The sequence below is a fragment of the Prionailurus viverrinus genome, chromosome D1 (genome assembly GCF_022837055.1).
Source record: "Prionailurus viverrinus isolate Anna chromosome D1, UM_Priviv_1.0, whole genome shotgun sequence".
NCBI classification, from domain to species: domain Eukaryota; kingdom Metazoa; phylum Chordata; class Mammalia; order Carnivora; family Felidae; genus Prionailurus; species Prionailurus viverrinus.
The window spans coordinates 46698043-46720212 of NC_062570.1; the positions used below are offsets into that span (position 1 = coordinate 46698043).

A 22170-nucleotide genomic window follows, 5' to 3' on the forward strand; every position below is an offset into this window, starting at 1 on the left:
CTAACAGTCATTAATGGCCACTGGGATTCTGATGGTGATAAACTGCAGGCATCTGTTTCTCCAGCAAAGTGCAGCAAAAATGGTTGGCTGTGGCATAGAGATAAGAAGTTCTGTTAGAAGTGTTATTTCCCCAGAGGCTCCCAGTTAAGGGTAACACTTTTTACAGAAAATCTTCTAGTTTCTACACCTTGGCTAGACAATTTCAATTTACTGGTACAGGTAAGTGTCATCCACTACAGCTACAGAGGTTATTTTAACAGTTAATAGCAGTGTCAGGCAGCCTGACTCCAGACTAGTCCTCACTAGCTATATAAGCTGGAGCAAGTTACTAAATCTCTCAGTTTCCTCAAGCATATAATGAGGATCACAGTAGTACCTTTGTGAGGGTTGTTGTCCTCATGACATGAGATAATGCACTTGAAATGCTCAGTACGATGCTTGCCACAGAACAAGTGCTCAGAGTCAGCTATAGTTAATTTTAATAGCTCTACTGAATTATTTTGTAGCATGGAATATATATTTACAAAGACCACTTTTGTAAGTATAAATAAAATTTGTGTTCAACATTTTTAAAAACTTCTTGTTGGGATTTTGTGTTTTAACTAAATTTCAAAGATTCATGGATGAGGAGTGGGACAGAACACTGGATACATTCTATATGTAGATTTTACGAATGTGCAATAAAAGCATTTTTTTTTTTTTGCTTCCCCCAAATTTTGTGTTCAAAAAATGGTTCTGCTATTGATTTTCTGGGTGGCTTTGAGTAAGTCCATTTAACCTTTAAACTTTTTTTACTTCTTTGGCAAAATAAGTGGGCATAGTTTACATGGTTTGAAAAGGCCCTACCAATTCTAAAATAGGTAACTGGAATTATTTTTTCTTTTGCATAGCAACAACAGCAAGTCAAACCCCCGTTTCTAACGAAGGCCTAGAACCCTTCAGAATTATCAGGAATTACTGCCAAGAATCTAACTACCATCTTTACTATGAAATGTACGCTTATTTATCCAGCAGTTTGACAAAGTATAGCTGATCTGGAACATTGGGAAGGTTATTCACAATGTCATAGCTGACAAGCAGAAAACTGGACATGGAACTTGAGTTTTCTTGTGCTTACTCATCTTTGGGGGAAAGTGACTTTTTTTTTTTAATTCTCTCATTTGTTCATTTTTAGTGTCAAAGTTTCTCTGTGAGTGATTTTTGGTGATAAGCTCATCAGTTTGGCAAAGTGCAGGGAATGGGTGGGTAAAGATCATCTTTGGGAGCACACCTTTCAGGTCTAGCCCCCATTGTCCCTACAGCCCTCTCCCACTCCTTTGTTTTCACACATTTTTTAAAATTTTTTTTTTAATTTTTTAAAATTTACATCCAAATTAGTTAGCATATAGTGCAACAATGATTTCAGGAGTAGTTTCCTTAGTTCCCCTTACCCATTTAGCCCATCCCCCCTCTCACAACCCTTCCTGTAACCCTGTTTGTTCTCCCTATTTATGAGTCTCTTCTGTTTTATCCCCCTCCCTGTTTTTATATTATTTTTGTTTCCCTTCCCTTATGTTCATCTGTTTTGCCTCTTAAAGTCCTCATATGATGGGGCGCCTGGGTGGCTCAGTCAGTTAAGCGTCAGACTTCAGCTCAGGTCACGATCTCGCGGTCTGTGAGTTCGAGCCCCGCGTCGGGCTCTGGGCTGATGGCTCAGAGCCTGGAGCCTGCTTCCGATTCTGTGTCTCCCTCTCTCTCTGCCCCTCCCCCGTTCATGCTCTGTCTCTCTCTGTCTCAAAAATAAATAAACGTTAAAAAAAAATTTTTTAATTAAAAAAAAGTCCTCATATGAGGGAAGTCATATGATTTTTGTCTTTCTCTGACTGACTAATTTCGCTTAGCATAATACCGTCTAGTTCCATCTACGTAGTTGCAAATGGCAAGATTTCATTCTTTTTGATTGTTGAGTAATACTCCATTATATATATATATATATATATATATATATATGCCACATCTTCTTTATCCATTCATCCATCGATGGACATTTAGGCTCTTTCCATACTTTGGCTATTGTTGATAGCGCTGCTATAAACATGGGGGTGCATGTGTCCTTTCAAAACAGCACACCTGTATCCCATGGATAAATGCTTAGTAGTGTAGTTCTGTTTTTACTTTTTTGAGGAACCTCCATACTGTTTTCCAGAGTGGCTGCATCAGCTTGCATTCCCATGTTTTCACACATTCTGATACAACCAGACTGACCTCGGCTGTTTCCTCAGATCCTGTGTGTTCACTGCTTCATATTTTACTAATGCTGCTCTCAACCTGGAAACCTTTCTTTCCTTTTCCCTGAATTCTTCCTCCACTCTCACTGCCAACATTTATATGTTCAAATCCTCCCCATCCTTCAAGGCTTAGTAATGTTATGTCTCTACAAAGTCTGGGTAATCTTTCTCCAAGGATGCATTGAATATCTCCATCAGCTGAGCTCCCAGAACTGAGATATGAGCTTCTGATGTACACCTCTCAGATGCTCCTGGCACCCACAATAGCACAGTGGTTGTGCACAGGAACTGCAGTCACACCACTTGAGTTCAAATCCCTACTGGAGCCTTAGCTGTGTGTGATCTTGGGCAATTTATAAGCCTCTCCATGTCTCAGTTTCCTCATTTGTAAAATGGAGCTAATGGGAGCACCTACTTCATAAGGGTTTTGTTAGGTTTAAATGAGCCAGTACATTCCTAGCAGCACTATTGCTGGGTCTAGGGTAGATGCATAGGGGTACCTGTACCCCAATGTTTATAGCAGCATTTCAACAATAGCCAAATTATAGAAAGAACCTAAATGTCCATCAACTGATGAATGGATAAAGAAGATGTGGTTTATATATACAATGGAATAGTACTTGGCAATGAGAAAGAATGAAATCTGGCCATTTGTAGTAACATGGATGGAACTGGAGGGTATTATGCTAAGTAAAATAAGTCAGTCAGAGAAAGACACATACCATATATTTTGACTCATATGTGGATCCTGAGAAACTTAACAGAAGACCATGGGGGAGAGGAAGGTGGGGGAAAAACATTACAGAGAGGGAGGAGGCAAACTATAAGAGACTCTTAAACACTGAGAACAAACTGAGGATTGATGGGAGTGGGGGTAGGGGACAGGGGAAAGTGGGTGATGGGCATTGAGGAGGGCACCTGTTGGGATAGGCACTGGGTATTGTATGGAAACCAATTTGACAACAAATTATATTTAATATAAAAATAATAAATGAGTCAGTACATGTAAAGCATTTAGAATAGTGCCTTGCCCACAGTCAGTGTTTAATAAATGCTAGCTATTGTTACTTTCTCCTTCTACCTTATTTTATATGTATAACATCACTAATGTTGCTTCCTTGACTCTCAACTCCTTGAGAGCAGGAGGATTTGTGTCTGTTAATTTTTTGTAGCTCTTTTTATGCCTAGAACTTAGCACACAAAGCTAGTTATCTGACAGATTTTAGAAAACTTAGGCCTAAGTCTTTCCTACCATTTTATCCCTAATATTCACAAGGTGACTTTAACCATGGAATAAGCGATTCCATGAATTAAAGAAGTTTGTTGTAATTAAATGTCAAATTGGACATTAGACTAAATAAACAGTCTGTAGTCAGTTGCATGCTAATGCATGTGGAAGGCCAAGGCCTTTTAAAGAATATTACATGTGGTCTGCAACTATTTGACCCAGGGCCCCCAGCTCCTGGCCCTGGTCCCATTCCACTGCACTAAGCAGCCAGATTCGATTACCTTTGCTTCCCATGGCCGTGGGTCAGCCTGGCCCCAGCTGGCCATGCACAGCAATGACCAAGGCCACCACAGAGTGCAGTTCACTTTGCAGGAAGCAGCCTCATCCATGATCCATAGACAGATTGGTGAACAAATATGTACTAAACGAAAACATCATATATTACTCGTGTGGGACAAAGTTCAGTTGTAGTCAAGACTACAGGTCCAATTCAGATCTGTTTTTGAGATATTTTCCACATCTTTTCCAGATATTTTTCACATTTTTGCAGAGACACTTCTTGGTCTGTGATCATGGATTGGTGCCAAACAGCAGTTTACCCAACACTGTGATTCATTTATTTGTTTACTATACACTGTTTGACTTTTCTCATATTTGCCTTTGGCTGAGGACACTCAGCATGTGCTTTACATGTCTAAGCAGTCAGGCTTTTTAGTATTTTTGGATCTTAATAAAAAATTGGTTCTCCAACCTGCCTCTATAATCTGGGAATACAGCCAAAGGTAACAAAAACACTAATGTGAAAAGATACCTACACCCCCATGTTCATGGAGGCATTATTTACAATAGCCAAGATATGGAAACAACCTAAGTGTCCATCAGTGGATGGATAGATAAAGAAGTTGTGGTATCTATATAGAATGCAATATTATTCAGCTGTAAAAAAACCCAGGAGATTCTACCATTTGCGACAACATGGATAGACCTTGAAGGCACTATGCTAAGTGAAATAAGTCAGACAGAGAAAGACAACTATTACATGATCTCACTTATATGTGGAATTGAGAAAAAAATGCAAAAAAAAACCCCATAAAATAATAAAAGAAGATCAGACTTGTTAGCAGATGCAGGGGGTTGGTAGGGAGAATTAGAGGAAAGTGGTCAAAGGGTACAGACTTCCAGCTATAAGATAAAGAAGTACTAGGGATGTAATGCATCACATGGTGACTGTAGCTAACCCTGTCAGATCACACACAGGAAAGCTGTTCAGGGTATAAATCCTAAGAGTTCTCGTCATGAGGAGATAACTTGTTCCCCTTTATTCTTTTCTTCATACTGTATCTATATGAGAAGACAGATGATAGCTTAGCTTACTGTGGTCATCATTTCACAATATATGTAAATCAAACCATCATGCTGTGCACCCTAAACTTATACAGTGATGAATGGCAATTATTTCTCAGTAAAACTAGAAAAAAATTCAGACCAAAGGCTAGGATTTTTCTAATAATAAGTCAGGGACCACTCATTTTCTTTTTAGCGAGTATTAACTTCAATTGAGTCCTTCTCTTCTGTGAAATTGCACATTAGTGCTAAAACATAATTCGGGTCAAGTATAATATCAGCTGCTGCTGTGTCATTAATAGTTCCAAGTTCATGAATAAGAGCCATACAAAGTAGCACAGGCTCAAAGAAATGGGCCTGGAGAAATGAGGCCAGACAGGGCCCAAAGAAATCAAGATATAAAATGCTGCCTTCTCTCTGCTGTCAGAAGCAGCATTGCCTTCCTCACAACTAACCTTAGCTCAGAGGGGGTACTGAAAGTCTCAAAAGTTGGTTCTCCACCCTGACTCTTACGTTTGCTGTTCTTAACTCTAGAATGGCATTTCATTGGCAGAAGTTTGTTCTAGAGACTTCGGTCCATTCCTTTACTAATTCATTCATCCATGCAATGTTTATTAGCGCCACTATGTGCAGGATCTGGGGAAAGAAAAGCGAGTAGGACAGAGCTTTTTGTCCAGTATGAAGGCAAAAATAGGGATATGGTTAAAACTCTATATGTTTGAGAAGTGTTATGATAGAGCTTTATGAATGGGGCTGCGGGAGAAGTAGGAAGTAACCCCAGAGACAGGGAATTCATAGAAAACCATGAGTGAAGGAATGATGAGGTCACATACCTCACAGAGGACAGGTAAAGTGAGGAAAGACAATGTTGAGTACAGATACCTCTGACAGGTGAATGCTTTAAGCTGGCTGGTGCTTACGAACAAGTAAAATGTGCAGCAGCCTTTCAGGTTCACAAGGTCACACCATCCAAAAGCTGGGCAGAATTTATCCCACAAGCTAAGAGTTGATAGGGAAGTGAGTGAGAATAGACAGACTGGGACCTGGGCCCCTGAAGGGGGTGTGTGAAGAGGGCTCTTGGTTTGGAGGAACAACTTAGGGCACTGGGTCCAGAGTTGGAGGTGTCCTGAGACTGGCACTGAAAAAGGCAGTCAGAAAATGCCAAACAAACTTTGCCTATTTGGTAATTTGGGGGAAAGTAGACACTGGCTTAGTTGTGTGCAGTGAGGTCCCAGATGGAAGCCATAAGTTAAATCTGGATTAATGTGGTTTATTTGATTAAAATAGGCAAAGCATGTGTTTGTCTTCAGGGCTAGAAGACTTGTTGAAGTCTCCAGTTCTAATCATTCCTGTCCCTGCACTGTAACCCCAAGTAGCACATGCTCTTCCTTCTACTCAGAGTATCTCTGCACCCTCTTCTTTTTTGCTCTTCAAGGCTTAAACAAGTGTCCCCTACTTCCCTGATGGCTGTTGAGTATGCCTGCTTCAAGCTCCCATAGAAATCAGTACATCTCTCTCACTGGGTTAGCACCCATCACACTGGATTGTCCCTGTCTGTTGACTTTCCTGTCTCTGCCTCTGCCAGGCTATGAGCTTTCTGAGGGCAGAGACTACCTTCCATCTCTATCCCCAGGACATAGCCAGACTAGAACAGTAGCTGCTGATGTATTTCTGTGGTTCTGTGGATGGACACATGGATGGATGAGCTGAGCAAGTGGATGGATGACTTGCCCAAATCAATATGAACTTGCATTCTCTTTAGGAATACAGACCTCAGGGAGTAAATGCTCAGAAAAATGTTGAACATGTTTTAATGCTGTGGTGAACCATAGATAAAAAGCAGATGCCTTGGTCCAAATCAAACATAGTTGCAATGTGGTGTGCTTTATTTTCCTGTTCACATGAGCACTGTAATTTTAGGTCAAGGTTTGCCTTAGTAGGCAGGTTTCAAAGATGTGGAAGGAGGAGCCATCTAATCGAAAAAGCTCAAACCAGGAGCCAAGAGGTCTAGCCTCTCTTCCTGAGACCCTACCAACTTCCTGATTATGTAACCCAGATGAGCTTCTTATCTTCATATGCTTCCAGTCTCCCAGCCTCCAGTCTTTCCCCTTTGCACACCATCCTTCACCCAGTTATCTTTCCTGAAAACAAATTAATCATCTCATTTTTGCTTTAAAACCCCCTTTGTCCCCAGAGCAAAGTCCTAACCCTTTAGCAGGCAAACAAGATCTTTTTAGTATCTCTCAGGACTGATGGTCCTTTATCATGTCCCTTTTATTCTGTTACTCCCTGGTTCTCATTCTTCTAACCAAGCTCTTTTGTGCCTATGTTTTTCCCACACACTGTCCCCAAGGTCAGCAATGACTTTCTCCAACTCATTTCACCTGGTGAACTCTTTCTCGTTCATATTTTAAGACTCAGCCAATGGAGCCCAGTGGTTGGTTCCTCAGCAAGGCCTCTTCTAACTCCTTCTGACAATGTGAGCACCTCCTCCACTCTGCTCTGACAACATTTTCTATTGTTTACCTTGGATGACTTATAAGTCTAATAGAAAGTGCTTGCTTACTTGTCCATCTCAGGGGCAAAATTCTGAGTTCTTATAGGTCGAGGCCATTGTTCTTATAACCCCCCCCCTCCCCCATTTAGTTACTAGCACTTAGGAAGTTTCCCAATATATACTGGTTGAAAAAATCAAACTAGTTACATTGAATTTTACATGTACTGTCTTTCTAACTGTGGCTGTTTTCACCTCTCATCCATTTCCCCATGAAACTTGATAATAAAGATTGGTTTGCTGAGCACTGATCAGGCAGCAGGCACTTTTCTATACCCTTTATACATGACAACTTCATTTAATCCTTATCTCAGCACTGCAGAGCAGGCATTACTATTCATCTTACTCTACAGATAAAGAAACTGAGGCTCAAAGAGGTTAAATATCTTTCCCAAGTCCTCAAGAGAAGACTCTCCAGCTTCAAAGCCTATGGCCTTTCCATAGCATCATCTGCTTTCTCAAAGGTCTGCACCTGGTAGGTTCTGACTTAGTGGTTTAATTGCTCTGAATTACATTGAACAGGACTGAAAGAGGCTCACTCTGACTTCCAGCTGGGGATTGGCCATCTCCACAGCCCATCCATGAAACCCTAGACAGCCACATCTAAATGCTGGCGTGCGTGAAGACAAAGCCCAGATCCTTTTCCTGGCAGGAAGCTATGTCTTCTAGCACATGGAACCCCACTGCATTTCCTGGGATCAGACGGAGTCCTCAGCACAGAGGCCCACTCATAGTTCATGGGTTTGTCCCCAGCGTCCAGCCCAGAAACTGTCTTCTCCCTGGCTCCCTGGAGAATGAGAAATTATTGGCTTCTGGAATGTTTTTCTGGTCACTGAGCCCTCAAGGTGAAAGGTCTCTTGGATGGAAAACAACAGGCCAAGTTTACCCAACCCAGCAAGGCGTCAGGCAGCCCCGAGGCACATTCCATCAGGTTCCACAGAACAGCTGGGGCTTCTTCTCTTCAGCTTGATACCTGCCCTCAAAGAATGGAGGTCTTTCTGCCCCACTGCACAGCTGACATAAAGCAGAAATCTCACTGCAGAGCTCCCTTCAGGCTGGAGACTATGCAGACCCTCAGAAATATTCTCCTTTCTTTCTGCTTTCTACTGTTGCTCTAAGACTTCAGCTTATGAGGGGAAGAGAGTCTCACAAAATGAAATGTGCTCCTGTCCTAAAAATGTCCCATAGCAATAACATCAGAAGGGGGAAGAATATTTATATATCTACATGCTCACAGTATATAAAATGGATATTACATGCCAGCCATTTTACATACATCATCTCATTTAACCATCACTATAATTATTTTTCCCATTTTAAAGATGTGCAAACTGAAAATGACTCAAAGCTAACTGCAGCCTATTTCCTTTCACTGATAGAAGGGATATTGTGAAACCCTGGACCCTGCACCTGAGAATCAGTGACTAGAGCTCAGTATGAGCGTGATGTGTTACGTAGCTACACAGGTAGTGTCCTTGCATTAGTCACATCTGCTCATTGTCTGAGACTCTGTGATATCTTGCCCTGTGTGTCCCTGCTGGAATCAGGAATTCTATCTGACCCCCAAACTCAGCTGTCTAGTACTAAGAAAAGGAAGCAGTTTGAGTTTTACAAGAAGAGCCTTAAACTAGGAGTTTGAGTACATTTGCTTGTGTCCCAGCTCTATTATTTAATGTATGTGAGATCTTGCCTTGGTTTTGTCATCTATGAAGTGGGAATAATAATGATTGATTTTCTGTTTTGGGTTTGTGATGATTAAATGAGACATTGCATATGGGGTATGGGAAAACCCACAGAGACCTGGCCTATTCCTAAATGAATCATGTTCTTGTCCACTGTCCCTTCTATGGAGCTCCATCATGATTGAACAGCATTCTATTCTTTATTTTTTTTTATTTTTTATTTCTTTAATTTTTTTTAACATTTATTTTTGAGAGAGAGAGAGAGAAAGCATGAACAGGGGAGGGTCAGAGGAAGAGGGAGACACAGAATCCGAAACAGACTCCAGGCTCTGAGCTGTCAGCACAGAGCCTGATGTGGGGCTCAAACCCACAGACCGTGAGATCATGACCTGAGCCGAAGCCGGACACTTAACCGACTGAGCCACCCAGGCGCCCCGCATTCTATTCTTTAGAATAATTTTCCTTCTATCCCCCTCCCCCATAGGCTAAATGAAGACCAGTGTGGTATAGAGGAAGAAGCACAGACTACGAATTGGATTACTTGGGTCTCAGTACTGATTTTATCAATTATTGGCTGTGAGATAATTGAGTCACTGAGCATCAGTTGCCTCATCTGTTGAGTGGGGAAAATATTAGTAGTTATATTCTAGGGTTACCATGAAGAATACATGAGTGCACCAACACTTTATAAATTCTAATGTGCTATACAAATGCAAGTTATTCATCCCACAAAGTTTTCTGACCATCTGCTATGGGCCAAGCATGTGCCAGGTTATGAAGATCCAAGGACAATAAGACACAGTATCCATTAAACTTCATCTGAGGAGGAGACAGAAGCATACACAGGTAATTGCAGGTAATTACAACGCAGTGTGGTAAGTACCACTATAGGGAAGGAGTAAAATGCTTGAGGCACAGAATAGGGGCACTGTATTAGTTACCTATTGCTGTAAAACAAATTACCCCAATACTTAGTAGCTTAAAACAACAAGTTATTATTAGTTAGTTTACATATATTCTAGGAGTCAGGAACCTGGGAATGGCTTAGCTGAGGTCAAGCTGTTGACCAAGGCTATAGACTCTGAAGACTCTCTAGAGCTGCAGAATCCACTTCCAAGCTCACTCCTGCAGCTGTTGGTAAGAGGCTTCAGTTCTTTGCCATGTGAACCTCCCCACAGGTCTGCTCAAGACTTGACTTTCTCCAAGGGAAGTCATCCAAGAGAAAGCATATGTGAGAGAGCACCAAAGATTACAACCTAATCTTAGAAGTGCTGGGTTATCATTTCTGCCATTTCTGTTCGTCATAAAGACCAACCATGGTACAATTCAGAAGGGGAATATACAAGGGTGTAACTAGCAGGGGGTGGGGATCTTTGGGAGCCATTTTGGATTCTTGCTCCCATAGGTACTAAACACATTGGGAGAGAGGAGCCAGGAAAATTGTCTGGAGCTTAAGCTCAGCTGTATTTTTACTGCTTCTTGTCATTTCTGCTGGATGCTGGATTGGTAAGAGAAAACATTCTTTTCTATCCAGATTATTCTGCCATTAAGTGGAAATGATATTGTAGAAAATGTCGAGTAAACACAGAGCTATCAAGAAGTGGTAATGACTCAACAAAATAAAAACCTTCTGCATAGCAAAGGAAACAATCAACAAAACTAAAAGGTAACCTGCTAAATGGAAGAAGATATTTGCAAATGATGTATCCAATAAAGGGTCAGTATCCAAAATATATAAAGAATAGATTCAAGTCAACACTTAAAAAAAAATAATCCAATTAAAAAATGAGTAGAAGACATAAACAGACATTTCTCCAAAGAAGACATCCAGATGGTCAACAGAATCAGGAAAAGATGCCTAACATCACTTGTCATCAGGGAAATACAAATCAAAACTGCCATGAGTGATCACCTCACACATGTCACAATGGCTAAAATTAACACAAGAAACAACAGGTTGGTGAGGATATGGAGAAAAAGGAACCCTTATGTACTGTAGGTGGGAATGCAAACTGGTATAGCCACTTTGGAAGACAGTACTCAAAAAGTTAAAAAGTTAAAAATAGAACTACTTTACAATTCAATAATTGTGCTACTGGGTATTTACCCAAAAAATGCAAACACATTAATTCAAAGGGATATGTGTGCCATTATGTTTATTGCAGCATTGTTTGTAATAGCCCAATTGTGGGAGCAGCCTAACTGTCCACTAATAGATGAATGGATAAAGAAGAAGTGGTATATGTATATGTGTGTGTATATATGTAATATTATTCAGCCACAAAAAGATGGAAATCTTGCCATTTGAAACAACATGGATGGAGCTAGAGAGCATAATGCTAAGCAAAATAAGTCAGAGAAAGACAAATACCATACGATTTCACTCATGTAGAATTTAAGAAACAACAAATGAGCAAAGGGAAAAAAAAAGAGAGAGAAGAAGAGAGAGAGAGGAAGACAAACCAAGAAACAAACTCTTAACTATAGAACATAAACTGATGGTTACCAGAGGGGAGTTAGGTGTGGGGATGGATGAAATAGGTGATGGGGATTAAAGAGTACAATTATCACGATGAGCAGTACATTGTACATTAATTATACTGGAATTAAAATAAAAAGCTTAATAATAAAAAAAGGAAGTGATAATGACTTTGCTGGTGTCTAGCTCGGTCTTCAGGGCAACTGTACCCTGGTGAGATCAGTTCTCCAAAGGCCCTACTATGGCCCTTAAAGTTCATAGCCTTCCTAGAGCTGACCAATAATAACTAGCACCCTTCCCTATTACAGTGCATCTCACATGGTACCACAATTGTGATTTTACGTGTCCCATATCCCTTTAAACTGCCTTGAGCAGGCAGGAAAAATGTCTGTCTGGTACATAGCTTGTCCATACATAGCTTGTCCCACATCTGGTATGGTGCCTGGCACTGTGCCTGTTTGATAAAAGAATTAATGGAAACTGAATGAATACAAGATACACTGTAAATATCATAAGGTCCATGCACGTAAGTAATTATCACAACATTTAAGAAGTTATGCTATGTGTTTCCTGAGTATCGGGTTCTATGTTACATGCTTTACATATATTATTTCATTTAATACTCATCACAATCCTATGCTAGGTATTATCATCCCCATTACACATATGAGGAAACTAAGGTGACACGATTAGAAAATGACAGAGTGTGGATTTGACCCCAGGTCTGTCAGACTCTGAAGCCTGTGCAACTAATCATATTTGGTAGCAGATCTTCTCAAACATACAAACAAAAAATTGCAGATCTCAAGGGTTTTGGTAATTAACAAACCAGATAAAAGAAAATTAAATAGTCTTTAAGGAACAATGTGATGAATATCTGAAAACCAAGTCCGTCTCTCTCTCTCTCTCTCTCTCTCATACACACACACACACACACACACACACACACACCCTTTATTTTTCCAGGAAAGCCCAGCTTAAGTCTCACCTCTTCCAGGAAACCTTCTTTGACTCATAGTGATGCCTGTCTCCCTTAACTCCCACAGCACTTGTGACAGAGCCATTCAGTTGATACTAACCATATGTAGTCTTGATTTGCAGTATCTTTTTTGAAAGTTATTTATTTATTTATTTATTTATTTAGAGAAGGAGAGAGAGAACAGGTAGGGTGGGGGCAGAGAGAAGGAGAGACAGAATCCCATGCAGGCTCCGCACTATCAGAGCAGAGCCCAATGTGCGGCTTAAACTCATGAGATCATGACTTGAGATGACGTGACATGACATGATCTGTGGGATCATGACTTGAGCTGAGATCAAGATTTGGATGCTTAACTGACTAAGCCACCCAGGTACCCCTGCAGTATATCCTTTTTACAACTCAGATCCATGGCTTCCTTCCTTATACAGTGAGGGAGCTGGACTACTTTTGAATGTTCTCTGGCTTGCACACTGTAAGAGGTATTTCCTGACTCCCATTGGCACAATCACCTCCTTGTGGGGAGTACAACATGGTTGCATGTGGCAGGCCCTCACTGACGGCAGAGCTTTTACCTGATTGTGTTGGAAGAGCCTGTTTTCAACCATCTCCTGACTACCCTGTAAGTTCCTGGGGGCTCCTTATAATGTCCCAGCACCCAGCACAGGGCCTGGAACAGAGTGGGCTCTTTATAAATGTTTCCTGGATAAATACATGAGTGAGTGAATAAATGAAGTGGCGGTAATGACTGCAGCATTAACGAAACCCTCTAATATCATTGGCATTATTAAATCAACAGTAGTGGGGCGCCTGGGTGGCGCAGTCGGTTAAGCGTCCGACTTCAGCCAGGTCACGATCTCGCGGTCCGTGAGTTCGAGCCCCGCGTCGGGCTCTGGGCTGATGGCTCAGAGCCTGGAGCCTGTTTCCGATTCTGTGTCTCCCTCTCTCTCTCTGCCCCTCCCCTGTTCATGCTCTGTCTCTCTCTGTCCCAAAAATAAATAAAACGTTAAAAAAATTTTTTAAAAATCAACAGTAGTAATTTTTTTTACTTGTTTGGTGATTTGACCTTCCCCAGGCAGCATCTTCTTAAGACCCTTGTCATCCCAGGGCATTCTGCCTACAGGACCAGTATGGAACATTTACATTCAGAGTGGACAGAGCTGTAGACACATAGACAAACTTTAACTTGGCTTGTTCCAGACTGCTTGCCAACTCATCACTCTTCTGTTTGGACTCATTACCACATTCTTTATTACAAGATACTTTTGGAACATGAGGCAAAGCCCTTGCCTACAGCTTTATTTGTTCTGGTTGCATATGTGATCTGCTTGCTTTCAGATGCCATCACCCATCTCTGACAGTTGGGCAGGGGGTTATGACTTCATTTCAGCACTAGGATTTCTCCTGGGCCCCATGGTCCAATGGGAACCGTCTGGGAAATTTCCTACAGCAGCTGCTTCCACACAGGGAAACAGGATTAACAGGAACCCTCCTACTGATCTTCATCAATGCCTTTGATAGGATCCTTACTTGTTTAAGCTTTTCTCTACTTTCTGCCTTACATCGGTAAGAAATATAGCTCAGCGGTAAAGAGCATGAGTCTTACACTTAGAGATGGATTTTCATCCTGGCTCTGCTTCTTATTAGCTATGTATGTTGGGTGAATTATTTCTTTGAGCCTTAACTTTCTCATTTGTGAACCAGGAATAATAATGTTATCTACCTCATAGGGCTGTGGGGATTGGAGTAATGCTGCAAAGAGTTTAGAATAAAGCTTGCAAATAATACACCCTCAGTCAATGCAGCTATCATAATTCACTATTACTTAGTGTGTCCACTGCTCACACTGAGGATAGAGTGGCTAGTGAGAGGCTGCGGTAAGTTTTCATCATTACCATCAACATTTGGATGGAAAGAGAAAGAAATTCAGATTTATTAAATGCCGGCCTGAGAGCTTTACTTACTAGAATCCATTTAATGTTCAGAAAGACCCCAACTTACAGATAAAGCTCAGGGGATTAAGGAACTTTCTTGATGTCACACAGCCAGGGTGGGAGCACATCTTCCTGATGCACGTTCTTTCCCTGTTTCCCCCAGAATACCCAGGGGCCCAATGGGGCTTTTCATTTGGTCCTTGTCAGTGCTGAATATCCACGTACTGACCTTGACATCCTTCTCGATACTTAGAACTAGAATTGCTGTGTATATTTAGTTCTTATTCCTCTCCCACTTCCTTAACTGGCCCCAAGATGTTCTGTGAGTCCTGCTGTAACTTCTCTTTTCTACTCAGTCCGCGTCAGTCTGGTTTCCTGACAAACTTTCCTGTTTCTCTGGGTCTATCACTCTCCTCCTTTCTGTACCCAGCCATTTCATTTCCACTGCCTCAGCTTACCCTGTGCCTGGGACTGTCTGTGGTAGTATCAGTAGGACTGGGATCAGTAGCCCAGACCAGGCTGGCTCAGCTACATACAAGGGGTGGGGTGAGGAGGGTGGGAGGGATAGTGGAGAGTGTAAGGGACACAAAAGATAACTGGGCTGGGGTTAGGGAGGCCAGTAGGGAACCTGGGGAGACTGACAGAGTCAGGAAAACACCTGCCTGCTCAGGTGAGGGCAAACAGCGTGCCTGGGGATGCTGTTGCGGCAACAGAGAAGTTAGGAGTGCTCTGTCTGTGCTATGGCAGATCTCAGGGGGAGCAGAGTCTTCAAGGCCTTGAACTTGGGGGAGTCAGGGTAAAGCAGGCTGAATGCTAGGCTCTAAGCTGATATCATATCAGGAGGAGTTCAGTTCCAATAGTATCTAAAAATGGAGCAGGATTAGGGATTTATGGACAGGCCTGGTTTCAGACAGTTTATTTGTAATAATAAACCATCAGATGGTCCCAGAAATTCCATTACATTGGCATACAGATTGGATGTCCCAGGCTGCCTCTCCTACTCAGAAGTTGTATCAAAAATTCTTTGGCAGACACTGGCTTCTAACTTTTAGTTCTGAAAATGCAGTCACCATACCTAACCCATATTCTATAACCTAAAATATTTGGAGGAATGGTTATAGGCTATCATTGGACTCCATTTTCCTGACTTCCTATAATAAATCTTTTGCCTACCATGTTATTTTTTCCATATTAAAAAAGTGTTAACTATACAAGTGTAAACTATAAATAAATACATTCTTTGCAAAAAAAAATTTAAATAAGGAGTGAGTGAAGAGTAAAAATCCTGCTCATACAACCTCACTTAACCCCACTTCCTTCTGTAAATTATCCCCCTATCTAGTCAGTACGCTAACTTTCTGCTATAAGTTTTTCTATGCACTTAGAAAGCTGCAGGAGTGTCCAGAATTACGGGGTGGGAGCCAGAAGGAGCAGACTGCTCTGGCAGAAGTAGTATTTTATCACTGACGTTTGTTTTCACTGTTCATGGTAATAATAAGACACAGATCAAGTAGGGGCGCCTGGGTGGCTCAGGTGGTTAAGTGGCCGACTTTGGCTCAGGTCATGATCTTGCAGTTGGTGAATTTGAGCCCCGCATCAGGCTCTGTGCTGACAGCTCAGTTGCCTGAAGCCTGCTTCAGATTCTGTGTCTCCCTCTCTCTGCCCACTTTGTCTCTCTCTCTCTCTCAAAAATAAATAAACATTAAAACATTTTTTAAAAAGCAGACCATTAGATTTTATCATTTACTATTGTTTTCATGTTATTGCCTAAAATTATTGTTTTAAGTTATTCTCAGTTGATATATCCTCTTATTGCCTACACTCAGGACAGACAGCTCTCCCTTCTTTGCCCTACTGTGGTAGGCCACTGTTCATATGTCCAATATGTACATTAATGTGTCTTATTTATTTATTTATTTATTTGAGAGAGAGAGAGAGAGAGAGAGAGAGAGAGAGAATGAGAGAGCATGAGCAGGGAAGAGAGGCAGAAGAAGACAGAGAGAAAATCCCAAGCAGGCTCCATGCTCAGTTTAGAGCCCGACGTGGGGTTCAATCTCATGACTCTGGGATTATGACCTGAGCCGAAACCAAGAGTTGGACACTCAACTGACTGAACCACCCAGGTGGTCCATGTACATTCATGTATTTTTAAATGGGATAATCTATATATATTGTTCTACAATTTGCATTTTCTCCCTCACCTTCGTTTAGCAATATGTCCTTGGGATCTTTCCATGAGAGCACATAGAATTAGTATAATTCTGCCACTTTTTTATTAGCAGCTGCATAGTATCCCATAGTATGGTTGTACCATCCTCCTCTTGATAGATATTAGGTCTTTCAATATTATGCCACATCAAACACCACAGCATCACTTATTTCCAGTGGCATGAAATTGGACGCAATCTACTGTCTAATGTCCTTAGATGACAGTAATATCTATATATGATACTTAATAGTAATACTCATTTTTTTTTTTTTTTTTTCAACGTTTATTTATTTTTGGGACAGAGAGAGACAGAGCATGAACGGGGGAGGGGCAGAGAGAGAGGGAGACACAGAATCGGAAACAGGCTCCAGGCTCTGAGCCATCAGCCCAGAGCCTGACGCGGGGCTCGAACTCACGGACCGCGAGATCGTGACCTGGCTGAAGTCGGACGCTTAACCGACTGCGCCACCCAGGCGCCCCAATACTCATTTTTTATCAAATGCTTAGTCTATACAAAGATCTGTTCTAGGCACTTTGCATGTAAGTAACTCACTCAATTCTCAGAACAAACCCTATGAAGTAGGGACTACATATTATCATCCTCATTTCACTGCAGAGGCACAAAGGTAATCTCACCCAAAGTCCTATAACTAATAAGTGGCTGAGCTGGGATTTGAACCATAGCACTCTGACTCCAGGATCTATACTACTGACCTCATTGTGCATACAAGCCTCTTGTGCATTTGCACAAGCTTTTCTCCAGGTTACATAGCTGGAAAAGAAAAAATTTTATATGTATTTCCAAGTTACTCTGTCAAAAGTAGCTGTATCAGTTGACACTCCCATGGAGTTTGAGAGGGCCATCTTCCCTAAAACCTTGCTAGTGCTGGATTTCATCAAGTTTACTCATTTTTGACAACCTGGAAGGTAAAAAAAAAAAGTCTTTTTTTTCCTCCCTCATTTGAAAGCTAGTTTGGCTAGCTAGCATAATACATAATTCTAGGTCAAAATTATTTTCTTTCAAAGTTTGAAGTTACTACTTTACTGTCCAGCATTCAGAGTGACCTTTCAGAAGTCTGAAAGCCAATTTATTTTTGTTCCTTGTAGGTGACCTGTTTTACTTCTTTGAAAACTTTTAGAGTTTTCTCTTTGTCCTTTTGGCTCTGAAACATCCCTAGTATCTGTCTAAGCAAGCATCTTTTAAAATGTCCCTTGTCTGACACTTAGCAGGCCCTATGAAGTCTTGAGCCTTTCTTTGGGTTGGGGAAATTTTCTTTTATTATTTCTTTGTGGATCTCTTCCCCACCAATTCTCGGTTCTTTCCTGGCATTTCTCCTGAATGAAAGGAGGCACTTCTGAATCAATGCTTTGTGTCTCTGGATTATTCTGCTTGGGCTGTCATAACCAAATACCATATACTCAGTGGCTTACACAACAGAAATTTATTTTCTCACAGCTTTGGAGGCTAAGATCAAGGTGCTGGCCAATTTGGTTTCCAGTGAGGGCTTTCTTCCTGGCTTGGAGACAGCTGCCTTCTGGCTGTGCCCTTGCTATGTCCTCACATGGCAGAGATATAGCTCTGTTGTTTCTTCCTCTTCGTATAAGGTCACCAGCTCTACTGAATTATTGAATTGACCTCATTTAACCTTTATCACCTCTTCACAGGGCCTATCTCCAGATACAGTCACATTGAGTTCAGGGCTTCAACATATGAATTTGAGGGGAACACAATTCAGTCCATAGTAGTCTCTTAATTTTTCTGTCAGATTTTCCACTCTTGATAGTTTCTGCAGGTTTCCTGACACTCAGCTTCTGGTTAACATCCCCAGTTTTTGCCATATCCATTTTATTATTCATCTCATCTATTGCTTTTTAAATTTTACTATCATAATTTTTCATTTCCTGTTTGTTTGTTGTTTGTTTCTTTTTCATAGACCCTGCTGCAATATCCTCAGGGCTCTTTTGAAGGATGACAATATTTAGAATTTTTCAAATGGTCTTTTCTGTTCCTTTATCTGTCTTTTGTCTGGGATCGGCTTTCCATTTGTTGATCTTAAACCTTTCCTTTAGAGCTGTTGAATTTCCTCAAATATCTGGTGATCCTTGGTTTTTCATCATATTTATGTTTGAAGGATGAGTTAATTAGCAGGTATTTTGGTAAGTTTTCCCTCCAGTTTTGATCTGTTCGTTTCCCCTACACTTCCCTTTGGTAAATGGAGAGTTACTTGGGACCCTGTGAGTAGGACATTTTGACTGCAGACTTCCCAGTAAGGTGCTGGGAGCAGGCAGAGAGGCAGGCTTGGGGACCACCCTCCTCCCCACTTCGTCCTTTACCCATCCCCAGTTGCCAAAATAAGGAGGCCTTTACTTAGACAAAACCCCAGTTGACAGGCTGGGCAGGAACAGCTTTCCCTTTTTCCTTTCTCTGTGTCTGTGGAAGTTGGAAAGGGTTACTTCAAGCCCTGCTTTTCTCACAGGCCCTTTATACACCAGCAGATGCCCTCCCCAGAGAGGGGACTTTCTTTGAGTAAAGCTTTGTGTTTTATCTCACCATCTTGACCCCTACTCCTCACCTACAGCTCCCTGAAGTAGAGGGAAGAGGAGAGAGGTCCATTATTTATGGGTCATTTTAAAGATGAATAACCCTGATGAGCACTTCATAACTCCCAATTCTTTCTATTTGCTTCCTCTGAGCTGAGAGATTCTCTGCCCCTACCTTCAAAGAAATTTACCTTAAAAGTGTTTTGGAGTATGTTAATACTCTGTCCTGAATTCTCTATCAGTCTGATCCTAACTGCTTTCTAGCCAGATTTTTATCATAATTTCTGCCTTCTCTCTTGTTTGCTGGTGTTGTTAGAGACTCACTGATTTTAAAAGCTATCTTTTGATTCATGGTGGGAGGGTGGGTATATGCTCATGCTTAGTTCTCCATTTTGATTTGCTTCCTCCTTTTCCACATGATCTCTCTCCTTATAATGAAATTGCTGATAACAAAGTTGTTGGAACACAGCCCTTTGTTCATTAAAATAATTTCATTTCACTTACGTATACTATCACTTTGAAACCTCACAACAATCCTGTGATGTAGGCATTTGGTCCAAATACACATTTGGTCGAGGAGGAAGCTGAAATTCAGGAAGGTTAGCTAAATTAATTGAAGTCAGATAGCTGATAAGAAATAAACCTAAATCTGACTCCAAGCCCACTTTATACTATTACATAGTATTTAAATGTTTGTTATATTTGTTTTCTCTAGTTTTCAGTGTGTTTATCTTTATTCCCCCCATTAATATATATGTGCCTTGAGAGGAAGGGCCCTGGCTATTGTGAAGGTACCTGACTTCATGTTTTACAAGCATCAGTCAGTTGAAATTTGTAAACCAACTGAGTCACCTGGGTGGCTCAGTCGGTTGGGCATCTGACTTCGGCCCAGGTCATGATCCCACAGTTCGTGGGTTTGGGCCCTGCATTGGGATCTGTGCTGACAGCTCAGAGCCCGGAGCCTGCTTTGAATTCTGTGTCTCGCTCTCTCTCTGCCCCTTCCCTACTCACACTCTATCTCTCTCTGTCTCTCAAAAATAAATAAACATTGAAAAAAAATTTTTTTTAATTTGTAAACCAGCTAAATAAAGCAACTAATTACAATATATCATGATAGCAACATATTGCAACTGCACATTATAGTGGTAGAAATGTTTTATTTGAGGTCTTTAAATGTTTTATTATGTCCACTGAATGAAAAACTTGGTTGCAAGTCAAAAGTAAAACTGGAGTAAAAGGAAAGGTCAAAGTTCAGCCCTGGCTGGAGTTGTTATGTCAACTCTCTAAGCAATAGGTCTGCATAAACAGAAGACAACATAATAGGAAATACCTATCAGTCTCTAATATCAACCTTAGCTTATTAGTTTTCTATTTCTTCAATAGAATGATATGCTGAGATGACTAGAATTGTGTACTTTTTATGTATTCCATTACATTCACTGTCATATTATTCTCTGGAAGCCTGCCTCAGGAATAACAAACTTTCTGAAGGAGACAGAATCATGCCTTGACATTCCTAAGGACGGAGTCACCTGGGCTGGTTTGTTCTGATCCCATTTCGTTCATCTATTCGACAAACATTAATTGAGCTCCTATGACTTTGGCTGCATAATAAAACTACCTGAGAACTTTTCCCAAATACCATGACTAGTTTTCACTCCTAGACCAATGGAACCCGCATTCATATATTTTTAAAGTTCCTCAAGCAATTATGATGCATGTGAAGGTTGAAAAAACCACTGCTCCATGATATATTACAAATTGTGTTAACCACTGGGGCTACAAATAAAAATAATAATTGCTAATATTTATTGAGTGCATAGTATATGTCAGGCACTGTTCTATGTGCCTTATATGTATTAACATGTTTAATCCTCATAACAACCCTAGAAGTTAGGTATTACTCCCATTTATAGATGAGGAAACTGAGACAAGAAAGATTAAGTATTTGGCCAAAGTTATACATTTAGGAAGTGGTGGAGTCCAATCTCGGAGTCCATGTTCACTGCTCTACAAACTATTAATAGTATCATAGTCTCATAAATAATGATAGGACAGTAGATACCTATTCAAAGCACCAAAAGTGGGAGGTGAAAGTAGGAGGTAGGGGCAGAAAGCCTTCCTGTAGGAGGTGGTACCTTAATTAGGTAGAGGAAGAATGGGAACCAGCAAGGAAAAGTGGAGGAAGAGCTTTTTAGGTTCCTGTTTCCCCTACCTTGCTAGACAACCTGCCTCCTCACCTCCCAGGAGGTCCTTCCTCCCTCTTCCCCACACTGAAAACACTGGAATGTCCACAATCATCCTTAACATGCCTAACATTTCAACTAGGAAGACTGAAGTCATGCACAATTACTCATGCAATTTTTCCTTGTGACAATAGATCCCTCTGTGTGCTTGTCATTCAAATATATAAAGCTCCACTCTGTTGTTTTTTTTTTAAACAGGCTTTGTTATAGGAACAATTCACAAACGTGTCAAACACACATTGGTTCCCCACCCCCTTCTCCTGTCCCCTCACCTGATTGAGAGGCTAGAAAACAATATCCTGGCTTGCCAGGGACCTGTGTCCACTTGCTGACCCTGTCCCAATGGAAGCTAACCCTGCATTTCACTTTGCTTCTAATCAAGTATGGCTCTAAGTTTAAGTTTGAGGTTAACCTCAGGGAGTACTTAGCCACACCTGCTGTCCCTTCTGCCTGGCCCCAGGGGTGGGAACAGACTTTCTGTTGAGGAAAGGGAAATGCTCCTATGCTACTAATTACCTGTGGGAGGAAAGGAAGCTCTCTCCAGACACCAAAAATACCAAGGACCAACATTATAAAAAGCAGTCTTTGTACTAGCCAGCCCCATCATTCAGCCTAGGCTGGGGCTACAGGGAAAAATAACTCCTTCTGCAGCCCACAGGGTCCTTGCATCCCAAATGGATGCCTCAGGAGGCCATGCCCTGAGTGGGTGT

The 22170-nt window shown here is 41.2% G+C and overlaps 1 protein-coding gene across 1 annotated transcript in view; it reads left to right on the forward strand.

Moving 5' to 3' along the window:
• Window positions 1-22170, forward strand: part of LOC125146454 (uncharacterized) — a 108168-nt gene that overhangs the window by 69251 nt on the left and 16747 nt on the right. Inside the window, 1 exon segment of the mRNA XM_047823198.1 lies at window positions 10098-10212. Coding sequence (XP_047679154.1) covers window positions 10098-10212 — 115 coding nt within the window.